Source organism: Vipera ursinii, assembly GCF_947247035.1.
Source record: "Vipera ursinii genome assembly, chromosome: 9".
NCBI classification, from domain to species: domain Eukaryota; kingdom Metazoa; phylum Chordata; class Lepidosauria; order Squamata; family Viperidae; genus Vipera; species Vipera ursinii.
Window position 1 is genome coordinate 1,617,403 of NC_139523.1, and position 12,517 is coordinate 1,629,919.

Genomic DNA, 12,517 nt, shown 5'->3' on the forward strand with positions numbered 1-12,517 from the left:
CTTAAATAACTTAAGGGAGAGTGGGCATGGTGTAAATTCACCGAGCTGAGTTTGAACTAAACTTCAGTCATGGAAAACAATTAGGGAGCAGCAGCCAGAGGTCAGGCTAAGAGAGGGAGGCATAGTTGTGCCCCAGAATTTGGCAGCCACCTACTTGGGGAAGAAGGGCTTGATCCGCCACCTTCCTTAATCCTCCACACTCCCCTAAAACGGTCTTCCCAGGAAAACTGCTGCTGGGCCTGCATATTTAGTACTACAGAGCATTAGAGCAGAGACTTGGTTCATGGCATAAAACTTCACTGGGGGAACTGTGTGCAAACGGAGCCCAGCGCTTACTTGTAACTGACACGCATGTGCCAGATTTAAGGGAATGCAGAACTGAAATTCTGGGCCATCCATTAAAAGTCAAATTACCAAATCACAGCGGTAATCTGTGACCCTTGTTATAAAGGTAAAGGTAAAGGTTCCCCCGCACATGCGTGCTAGTCGTTTCCGACTCTAGGGGCCGGTGCTCATCTCCGTTTCAAAGCCGAAGAGCCAGCGTTTGTCCGAGGACGTCTCCGTGGTCATGTGGCCGGCATGACTAGACGCCAAAGGCGCACGGAACGCTGTTACCTTCCCACCGTAGTGGTCCCTATTTTTCTACTTGCATTTTTACGTGCTTTCGAACTGCTAGGTGGGCAGAAGCTGGGACGAGTAACAGGCGCTCACTCTGTTACACGGCACTCGGGATTCGACCCGCCAAACTGCCGACCTTCTGATCGACAAGCTCAGCGTCCTAACCCACTGAGCCACCGCGTCCCTTTTGACCCTTGTTATAAGATACCCCAATACAATACAATGCAAGTCTCTTACCTCCAGCAATTTGTATAACTCTTCAATGCTTCTTTTTTCTAACTGTTTTGTTGGGATTTCTGTTTCTTTAAAGTGGATGTATTGGTTATAAAGTGCCTGCAAAATCAGAGGGGTTTATCCATGAATCGTGTTTCTTGAAGAAGGCAGGATGCATCATATTTTGATCTGCAGAAAGTTCTTAGAAGCAAGAAGTGAGATCGTAAAGGGTAGCTTCCCTACAGCTCCCTTCTCGCTGCCAAAACTGGCTCTGCCTCTTGATTATTTGTTGACTTTCAGTCCTTTCTTGGCCTCTTCAGTCTCTGACAGAGAGCCAGACTGATGCCTCGTTCGGCAGAAGGCAGCTTCCCAGGACCTTCTGCTCAATCCTTTCCCAACTGTTAGTTTCTTTCCTGCAATCCTGCGGCCCGTCTATTCTTTGTTACGTTCCTCTGGATCATTCTTGTTCCTGACTCTAAATCAAACAAGAACTCACATCCTAAGCAGACGACTGCAACACTCTCTAAGTGGGGCTGCCCTTAATGCAGTTAACGTAGAAACTGTTCTTGGTGCAGAACCTACAGCCAGGATATTAGCTGGGAAAATCTGCTCACGCAGAGCGATGCCCATTGTTGTACCAGTTACCAGTGATTTTCAGGATTCAATCAAAATAGCGACTATACAGCCGCACATGGCCTACTGCCAGGGTACATCAGAATCTGCCTTATTATGTCCGAGCTGCCTGCCCAGTCCAGATAGCTAAGAGATTCCCACCCCCACAAAAAGACATTTTCTGCAGTGGTCCTCATAGGGTGGATTAATAGGCTGCCCTCCCCTTCTGGCATTTCACAGGTGCTGAAAATCTTTTTTTCCCTTCAAAGGGCCTTTCAATGAGGTATTGGGGGCAACCATCTGTTTTATCCATTCCGATGTTTTAAGGTGGGTTTTAGATGATGTTGCGCATCCCCTAAAGTCCGAGGACTGCGGTGGCATATAAAATAAACAACCAGCGGAAGCCACTTTCCTGGCACTTAGCTAAAGCAGGAAAAGCCAGGCAGCCAAATGCTTCTCAGAGTCTTTCATTCCACTTCAGCTGCCAAGAGGAGCAGAAGGACGACACCCCCCCCCACAAAAGAACACACACACATTCCCCTTCCTCCTAAACAACTAATCCCGCTTCCTCTCTGTTTCCTCTCTCTGCTTCTAGTGACAGAAGCCCCAAAGGAAAGGGGAGGTGAGAAGTTGTTCTCCTCCACAACAGCAGCCTTGCAGATGACACCGTCACTCCTAGAGGAGGACCAATTCCCTGCCTCCCTCCAGCCTCAGTTCCAATAGCAGTGAACAACCAGAGGTCTCCTCCCTTGTGGCCAAATGTTTTCCTCTGCTTTCCGCTACTCCAGAGACTGTGCTGCCTCTGATTGGGAGCACTCATGGTTGTGCCCAGGCCGGAGCCCGAATAGAGATGGCACGTCAGAAAACAGAGATTAAAAAAAAACTATTTCTAAGACCCCCTCCAAAACAAAAAGCATCACCTTACTTCAGGGCTGTCGCGATCGGGCCTTCAGTTTTTTAAAATAAAATTATTATGCCTTTATTACTTTTATTAAATAACAAACATACCCAATACTTTCCTTCTCTTACTTTGCCCTCAACAACAACCATGTGAGGTGGGCTACGCTGAGAGAGAGTGACGGCCTAAGGAGGGACTGGAACTCACTGGGTCCTGGTTTCTAGTCTGGTGTCCTCAAGCCCAGATAACTGACTCTCTGAGTTGGGATGTGATCCACGACTAAGCTCAACCAAAGCCATAGAATCAACCGGGAGCTTCCAGAAATGACGGTGCAGCAACTGAAATCAGAAACTATTCCAGATTCGATAAGAGGAAAACCGGTCAGAACTTACCTTGAGCTTTACAGGGTTTTGGGGAAAAGATTTGTCAGACATCTGTATCGTATGCTGCTTGATCCAGCTGATGAGTGTGTCCACACAGGTTTGATATTCTAACCACTTTGTGTCCACTTCCTACAAGAAAAAGGGAAAATCAAGGACAATCAAGTGGCATTGATAGGAAAGGAAACACCAGGTAAAAACATCCTGCTGAAGAAGAACCGTCAAAATGGGACAAAAGAAAAAATAAACACCGAAATGCACACTGTCTGTTCGCTTTGCAAAATGGCTCAAGGCCAGTGCCAAGGTCCAGGTGCAGCTGAGGAACAACTGGGCAAGACGGGATCTCAGTGTCTGCCTATCAAGGCAGTAGAGGAAGCCGAAGAACAATCCTTACTTCCTCAAAGCCGAGTTTCCACCAAGAGGCGGAAAGCAAGGAAGAGGATCCCATGGAAACACAGCTGACTGTCTAACCTGACATCTGCCAGACGACCCAGACCGCAACGGCCAATTCTCTCCCAACGCATCTCAGACATAGAATAAAGATGAGAAAAGTTGAAGTTGGACAGCAACTTTTCCGATTATCTTCAACTCAGCTCTTAAAGAATTAGAAACGGTTCTTCTACTGTGTGAGTCCACATTTTAGTTGACCGAAGGCCTTGGCTATCACATCAGCCTTTCCCCGTACAGGTACACAGTGACAGCATTCACTTGGAAATAACAGGGCTAAGAAGTTGCGGAAAAGCAAAACGTTGAGTGAACCTCCAGGCTGAACAAAGAGTAGCACAACTTACAGTGGCACTAACTCCTTCTCCTCCCTCCGGGACTTTGGGGAAGGCATCGTAAATTGAAGACACATAAGTGATAACAGATTTTTCATCTGGTGAAGGGACATCAACATCTGAAAAAAATAAAAATGACCTGTGTCTAAAGCTTTTTCACAACAGCATGACTTCACATTTCACGTAAGGGACTCAAGGTTATGGTGTGCTCCACCGTGGAATATAAATTCTCTTATGAACCAGGACGATATTCTTTTCTCTCTTCTGCCCTGAAGTGGTGATTTTTACATACAATGAATAACATTCTCTCGCCTTCTTCAGCAGAGTAATTAAGGAAGAGTTTTCACCATCTGTAATCTCAAGTTGCATACTTCGCAAGAGGCTATAGGATGCACTGTTCAGACTGGGACTAAATGTAAGCTTCAGGCTCTACAGCAGCGGTTCCCAACCTTTTCTATACCCCTAGAACGCTTCTGATATATTCTCACACCTGTTACAAAAGTTTGAAATAACAGCAACGAATTATGCATATACACGATAATTTTGAAAAACCAAGTTTTTGCACCTCTAGAATATCATCTCGCACCCCCGGTTGGGAACCCCTGCTCTACAGGAATCAGTGCAGATCTATTTTAATCCATAAGTGTCTCCAGAAAGCCCAGAGACCTAGATGCATCTTGGGGCAATGTTGGCTTTTTAATGGAAGCAAATTCTTAAAAGTGCTTTGGAAATCAGTAACGCTAGATATAAGCAGTCCCCAACATATGACCACAACTGAACCTACAATTTGGGGCATAAGTCATTACTTTGTTATGCAAGGCACCACTGTGACTATTTGACTCAACAGCTACAATCCCAGCTCCCTCGCCCACTGTCATGTTAAGCAACCACACGGGGGTAGCTCAGGCTGTGGAGGAGGCCCTGGTTAAACTTCTCAAGCTACACCAGGATGCTGAGAAGTGAAGGAGGGTCCTACCTGACCTGGAAACCTGCCAGTGTTGTAAACCTAGTTGGTTTGGTCACTTCCACATCTAAACTCTCTCGTCTTCCAGGGCCCAGCTTTCTTAACTTATCTCCACCAAATACAACCTCCCACCACTGTTCCCTCAATCACCTTCTGCATCCAGCAACCTGGTGACCCCCAGCCGTTCAGCAATCTCAAAGGCCTGTTCCAGATTCTCTCGGTTGCTTTGAATGTAAACTCTCTCCATGTCCACAAGATCCGGTCTGTAGGAAACCGATAAACCAAACTATAATGATTCAGCACTTGCAAGCAAGCAGTACACATCTGCTAAAGAAGAGAAGGAACAGCCTCATCCCATTCTCCCCCTGGGGACAAACAGGTTACCAGAAGGCCTCTGTGAATGTAGGAGATTTGCCAAGGGACATCCGTCAATGGTTAACTTCTGAGGAAGGCGTACTGAGAAGGCCAGTATGCCGATGGCACCCTTCTCTAACAGGAAAGCCCTCCTTGTGCAAAGGCAGCTCCATCCTCCTTTTTGGAAAGCAAAGGTCTCTTCATACAAAGGTTACCTGTTTGCTTAAGCACCCACCTCCCAAATCCCTGCCATCGGAGCAGTTTCAAAACTTAAAGTAGAATCACTCTAAAGTTTCTCAGCATGGGGAGATTCTAACCAAAAATTGCCTATGAAAATTACATCCGTTTTCATTGTTATATTCCTGGTGGTGTTGACTGGCGGCTTTGGGATTTTAGCCCACAGAGCCTGAAAACAAAGCAAGCCCAAATGTTTTGATGCTGGCAAGCTAATTCCTTCTCATCCTAATATGATGAGTTGCACTGACTGGGGTTGGTGGATATAACTGACACTCAGTGGAGGTTGCCTTGCCCACGTGAAGCTCTGAAGAATCAGAAGAAGCTGCAGAATCACATCTCAGAGTGGCTGCCTGTGCATTCAGGTGGGGCCACTCACCTGTCTTTAGCGTTGTTGGTCTTGTTTGGCATTCAGAGAAAGCTCTGTGGGTGCTCTTAAACTATTATTATTACTACAAGTAGAAGCACTCGCATCGGCTGCTAATAAATTACTAGCATTATTTAGTGTATTTTCTCAGAGGTTTTTTTTAAACAGTCTCCAGGTGGTTTGGGAAAGGCACAAAAACAATAAATCAAACCCAACCAGCACATCACTGTTATTCAGAGTGAAAAGGGGTGATGGGGAAAAACCCCCAGAAACCAAACCCTTCGTCTGACTTTGGTAGAGAGGAGGGTTGGGCGAAGGGAGAGGTCTTCTTGCAAGAAAAGCTTTGGGAACTGGTGGGGTGAAGCGGTGGGGAAGCCCCTCGGTGACACTTTGGAGGCATCCAGGGGTCTGGCTGGCTGTAGGATTTTCATCCCAAATTCTTTATGGCCTCTACATAGAGCTGGGTTAAGTGTATGGCAGCAAAAAAAGGCAGGTGAGCTGGCAGCTTTTTAATGTGCTTCCAGACTGCTTCTGGTTGCACACACAAAAAATCTTTCAGTAAAGGTTGAAAAAAATAAAATTCAACAAAAGGTTGAATTCAATGAAATCGATTAGTCAGAAAAAGTGGCAAAGTAAAACTTGGAACTTGGCTTGGGAGCTCATTGACACCCCGGACATATCCAGTTGCAAAATACAAATAAGGCTCATTCCAGCATTAGAAGTGTCGCCTATTTTGGACAAATTTTCCTTACATGGTTGAGATGGAGGAGAGGGCTTCTACCTACCGATATCTATGGATGACAGCATTGAACATCTTCCCGTCGCTCCAACAGGAAGAGAAGTTGGTGCACTTGAGTCCCACGTAACCAGCCGTTACTTTCTGTGACCACAAAAGGAGCTTTTCTTTAGCGGACATGTCCCCTGACTCTCCGCTGATGTAGATGTCAGAGATCTGAAAGAGACAAACAGGTCCGCAAGGCCATTAGATGGATACCCACAAAGCAGCCCAGTAGCCCCGTGTTCCAGTAGCAGAGGAGGCCCAGCCAGGTACTGAGACAAGAGGACTCCTGAGGTTGTGCAGCAGGTGGTTTGTGTTGGGTGATTTTTTTTTCAAGGGGGAAAAATGAGATGGATCCATGTGATGTGACTCTTTGGGGCAGTTTTCTTCACAAAACCCAACAAAACAAGAGAGAATTGTCATCTGGAAGAGGAAACTATGTGATGCATTATGATATAAAAATCCTACCAAGCCTACCCAACTGATCGAGCTCAAGGAAGCAAGAGTTACTCAGATTTTAGAAAGATCTCTTTAACGTTAGATTGGGGTAAAGGCAGGGTCTGGAAACCACAAAAGGAATGCTCTGCACTCATTTATTAAGATGGAGTTCATCTGAATGATTTGAAATAGTCCTTCCCAGGTTTCCTTCTACCTGACCTAAGCTGTCACTGATGAGATAACAGTCAACTGTCTCCTGACTGCCAATTTCTTGCTTCCATCTTCCCTGTCCACTGTACAATCCCAGCCTTTATTCTTGCATAAAAAGCTAGGTTGCAGTTCATAGGCAGGTGCCTCCTCTCCCCTCGAAGACAAAACAGGGACACCGAGTGAGAAAGAAGTTAGGTCTGGCTGCATAAGAGCTCCTGTTCTGATGAGACTCAAATGTCTCAGAGCTGCCCAGTTCAACAGAGTTTGAAGAGAGGGTGGCATTAGGATCTCCCTCACCCAGAACTTGTCACAGATCAAAAAGCAAAAGTTAAAAAGTCACCAAGCTGTTTTCTAGTCTTGTCCAAACAGACAGGCCAAGCCATCCACTACCAACTTCTTCAAGCCCTATATCTTAAGACAAGGTTTAAATCTTAGCCTCTTCCTCCTGCTTTTTTGAGTCAGCAGGCTTGGGACTGTCCTTTTCCCAGCCTTGAGATTGTATTGCTCACACACAATTGCTACCTGGTCTAAGCAGCACCATTGTGCAACACTACTTTGGCCCTTACTGGGTGTATCACCAAGCAAACTAACCCGGTGACAGCCAAAGTCACTGTTGATCCACGAACAATGGCTGGCAGTCAAACACCACGATCCCAAATCCTTAATCTCTACCCACACTGACACCAAACAACACCAGATCGATCGGAGCAACACTAAAAACATTGGCCATGCTGGTGAGTTCATTGAAGCCTGGCACCCCACAAGCAATTCCATCAACACACACATTACACACATTACTACAACCAGCCTACGAACCCCTCAGAATCCAAATCAGACCCACAGCCAACCAGAAACAGCACCAAACCTCAACCAATCCACACAAGCCCCCTCTCCCTCCCCCAGCAGTTCACCTTCCAAGGACCCTGATGTAACCTCCCCATCACAAGACCCTTCACAAGCCTTTCTGATGACTCACTCCTGACCCATCACAAGACCCTTATTTGACACACCCACCCCTGAAACCCTTATAAACAGAAGAGCATTCAGACAGACATTCCCCTAAACGCCGCTGAAGATGTTACCTAGCCTGGTGACGAAACATTAAGAAACCAACCCTCAAGCTCCTTCACCCTCACTGTCCATCTCTCCTTGGTGAGTGAGGCCAGCCGACCTGGGTATCCTTTTCTCCCACAAGGGATGAAGCTGACTTAGAGCCTTACCAAATCTTTCCAGTTGCAGCCAGTGGTGGTCTAGCATTGACCTGCAACTACCCAGTAGCTCTCACTCCCCAGCTGCTGCCTGGCATATGCAGATAAACCAGTGAGGACTCAGATCTCCCCAGGATGCTTTCTGCTTTACCTTTCCAACTTTGATACCTTTGGAGCTTAACCTTCAGCAGTTGCAGAATTGAGGGAGAATGATATCAACGGAGGGGGAACAAAAGCATGATGAAGCATTTATCTGTCGGAGATCCAGATATAGACAATACAGTGTGTAAACTTTTGCCAACAAGATCCTATACCTGAATCAATTAGGTTATTTATATTCTGCTGTACAAATTGATTTTCCAGATGAGCATATATTAAAAGAAAACTTATTTAAGCTAAAATAATTACTATATTAAGCATTAACACACAAGGTAGAATTATAATTAGAACAAGACTATGATGTCTTGTTCATCTATGATGAAATACTTCCAACATAAATATTCCTCACTAGGCTTTCAATCTGATTCAGTACTAATCCATAAATCAAATACAATTAATGATTGCTTATAAACAGTTTTTAACTGCTTATGAACAGCAATCTTTTTCCATAACAGTTAAGTGTTACATCTTCACTGAATAAACAACTGTGAAAAGGCGGCTTATTTCTTACTCTCGCTACACAAAACATGAGCATGAATCCAAACCCTTGTATCATTAGAGTGATTACATTACAGTCTGCTGAACAAAACTTTCCTTAATCATAATTTGTTCAACAAGCCTGGGTTTATAGTTTAGTTTATAGTTTATTATATTTGTATACCGCCCTTCTCCCAAAGGACTCAGGGCGGTGAACAGGGCACATATAAAATGCAAGGTACAAAAGTTAAAAAGAGAATTAAATACAAAGCCCGAGGTAAAACAATAAATAATAATGTAAAAAACCACAATAAAAAACCCCAATATATCCCCCATCAGGGCAGGCCGGCTTGTTCAAATAAATAGGTCTTCAGATCGCGTCGGAAGGAGCGAAGGTCGGGCGCCGTCCGGAGCTCAACCGGCAACCGATTCCATAAGTCTGGGGTGCCCACAGAGAAGGCTCTCCCCCTGGGGGCCACCAATCGACATTCTCTGACCGGTGGCACCCTGAGGAGGCCCTCTCTGTGGGAACGCACAGGGCGGAGGGAAGTTGATCCCAGCAGGTGATCCCCGAGGTACTCCGGACCCATGCCATGTAGGGCCTTGAAAACCATTACCAAAACCTTGAATCTCACTCGGAAGACAACTGGCAGCCAATGCAGCTCACGGAGCAGAGGTGTAACATGGGAGTATCGGGAGACTCCCAACACAACTCTCGCGGCTGCATTCTGCACCAGTTGGAGCCTCCGAGTGGTCCTCAAGGGAAGCCCCATGTAGAGAGCGTTGCAGTAGTCCAAACGAGAGGTCACGAGCGCATGAGTGACCGTACACAGGGCATCCCGGTTGTTCTGAACCAGCCCTCTTCTCGCACCCCTAATCAAAAGAAGAGTCTGGAAAGCGTCCAAGACCAAAAGGCTTCTGCCAAGTTTTAATTACACTGTTACAAGAATACAAGAGCTTGACTTCTCAAACGGAAAAGTTGCTTTCAGCCACCAGCCCCTCCCCAAACACTTCTTTTATAGAGAGCTCAGGGCGTGGTCTCCCTGTGCCTCCTCCCGAGGAGTCCCATAGCCTTTCTTTGTTTGTCCCTGCTCGTCTGCCTCCTGCGTCGGGCGTCCTTGAACAGGGCCAGCTGTGGGTCATCATCCTCCGCACTCTCGGGCTCACACAGCTGAGAAGAGGTTCCCGGCTGAGGACTCTGCAAAGTCTCCAAATCATCATCAGCCGGTTCGTTTCCCTCCTCCCCCACATCTGAGTCCTCCGATACATCGGACCCGGCTGTCGGACCCACAGGCTGGCCCTGAGTCACAACACCGGTCTAGATAGGGCCGCAACTGGCGCACCAGGCAAACCTGGGCGAAGGCCCCCCTAGTCACAGCCACTATATGGTCTTCCAAAGTAAGCTGCGAATCTAGGAGGACTCCCAAGTTGCGAGCCCTATCTACGGGGGTTAAATATGATATGCAATTCAATAAACAAAAGCTAACAACTGCGACTCCACAAGTTCTGGTCCTATCTAGGCTTATCTAGGGGAGAAAATACTGGATTTTTGTGGTAGAGTGTAGTCTGGATTTCCAGGAGGGAGGGGCTGCATTCCAGGGAACCAAGAGACAGCAAAGTTTAGATGTGTTGGGAGGAAGAGGGCTAAGATGGCTCCTCCCTAGAAATTCTCACAATATATCTTAATGGCCCAAGTAATTTTCTATCGATAGCTGAGAAATAATAAAGGAACTGTTTGAAAGTAACTTTGTGTGTTTTCCTTGGTTCTTGGGGCCTGACAATTTTACTGCCACCTTGGCAGTGCCCTCTGCTTCCCAAACGATCAGCCCCTTCACGTTCCAGAAATCAAAACGTTCAATGAGAAGAGAAAGCAAGAACAGGGTAAAGCAGAAAACAACATCAGCGCCTGGACTTCCCCTCCCTCAGGCTCCGGCCTTGGAGCACGCAATGGAGCCGCAATGGAGCCGTTGTCAGAGCTGACCTTCCAGCACTGAAGGCGATGCCTGGGAGGGAGGGGAGGGAGGCCAAGAGGGAGGGGAAGGGCTCCTGGCTTCAGGAGGGGTGACCTAAGTAAAGGCTGAGGCTCCTGAGGTACTGCGAGGCAACTGTCAGGCTCCCCTGTCCCCACCTCCACATTCCCACTCTAGCTGCCTTCATCCCTTTTGCACCAACTGTCAGAAGCAGGCCTAGGCAAAGCCATGGCCCAGTGACCCCATTCCTAACGAGAGGGAGGGAGGGAGAGGGAGAGGGAGAAGGTTGTCAACCACTTCTGACAAGTAGGCGCCCTTTCAGGCTGCAGAGGAGTGCCGACAAAAGAGATGAGGTTCCCTTCACTCAGCTGCTTGTTAGATTTTCACTAATTAAATGTGAAGAGGAAAGGGAATGTGTGAACAGGCAACAACATGAGCTGCGCTGGAAGGAAAGGTGGCTCAGCAAAGAGGATGCCCATTTGTCTTTTCATTTCAGAAAAACCACCGCAGGAAGTTACGGGGTGGGGGTGGGGAATGGGTGGCAGGTTCAGAGCAGCTTGTTCCAGTAAGGCGAGCAGGACGGCGGTCCCCCACTTCTCAAGGAGACCAGATTCAGGGGAGGGGCTGCCTTAGAGGGTCTTTGGGCTTTTCCTCACCCACTTCCACTTCAGGAGAGAAAGTAACCCGGGGAACCAAATTGGCAAATCCAGGATATGTAACAATTTACGGCAAATTCTTCTGCTTCAGGGCATCACAAGTTTTGTCTGGCCTTGTTAAGCAATAATTGGCTCAAACTCTGCCTCAGCCGGCAGCCAGGAGAAGTGGGGGTCTCTTGCCCAGACTCATCCAGAGCCCTGGAGACATTTCAGTCTCTTCAGGTCAGATAATTCACTTCTCCCTTGCTTTCCTACCAGTTCTACTGTCAACTGGGTAAACAAGAATTTGTCTTCAAAATGTATTTTAAAGGAGCACAGAATTTTGGAGAAAATTCCTGGGGAGGGGAGTGAATGTGCTTGCCCCTATTTCTTTGCAAGATGGCTAGCAAGGTGTGTGTCATGGGTCTACCTGTCATCACAACGAGCACAGAACAAGCACTGACCGTGACAAAAGCCCCCCCACCCCGGAGAAGCGGGACAGCCCAAAACCATCGAGCACCCAAGGCCCACAGCAGTGCTCAAGGGCGGAAGGGAGGGGCACTGCGTGGCTGAGTGCAGAGCCAGCCGCCTGGTGAAATAACCTGGGCCACAAAGAAACCCACCAAGCCACTGCAGCAAATCTGGGAAACGGCCCTGAAGAGGGTACAAGTTGTAGTGTTCTCTCCCTGCCCCCGCCAGGGATGGCAATGGAACTTTGACCAACCTGGTGGAGTGCCCTGGGGAAACCGACTTCGACGACGATCCACCGGTAAATGGCCCCATCACCCCGGTGATCACTCTCATAGAACGAGTGATCCAATCCTTGGGACTCAAGGCAAACTTGCCGGCTCTCCTGGCCTCGGGTTGCACCAGATAACTGGTCAGCCCTGCCCTAGTTGAGAAGCTAGTGATCAGACTCAAGCAGCTTAAGGTGCCAGTGGCCTTCTGTCAGCTGGATGGCTCCATAGCTACGTTCATTACTGAACCGGTGGAGTTGCAGATGGGAGCACATACTTGAGTTTTATAGTGGCCCCTCGCATGGAGAGACCATTGGTGCTGGGGCTAGCTTGGCTGCTGAAATGAAACCCCTAGGTGAACTGGAGGAGGCGGCTGTTAAAAATACGACGGACAAACCTGGGGAAAAGTCAGAGGAGACCAGGCGGGCCAGGATCCCAGACAGGAGATGAAAGCTGCATCCCAGGAACAGAAGGAGGCAAGCCCTC

General features: G+C 47.6%; 1 protein-coding gene across 1 annotated transcript in view; it reads right to left on the bottom strand.

The window, feature by feature from the left end:
* MACF1 (microtubule actin crosslinking factor 1) overlaps positions 1-12,517 on the bottom strand; it is a 348,186-nt gene that overhangs the window by 177,145 nt on the left and 158,524 nt on the right. Inside the window, exons 7-11 of the mRNA XM_083369263.1 lie at positions 6,205-6,371; positions 4,615-4,727; positions 3,513-3,619; positions 2,734-2,853; positions 856-951 (exon numbers count right to left, since the gene is read on the bottom strand). Coding sequence (XP_083225389.1) covers positions 856-951; positions 2,734-2,853; positions 3,513-3,619; positions 4,615-4,727; positions 6,205-6,371 — 603 coding nt within the window. The remainder of the gene's footprint in view (positions 1-855; positions 952-2,733; positions 2,854-3,512; positions 3,620-4,614; positions 4,728-6,204; positions 6,372-12,517) is intronic.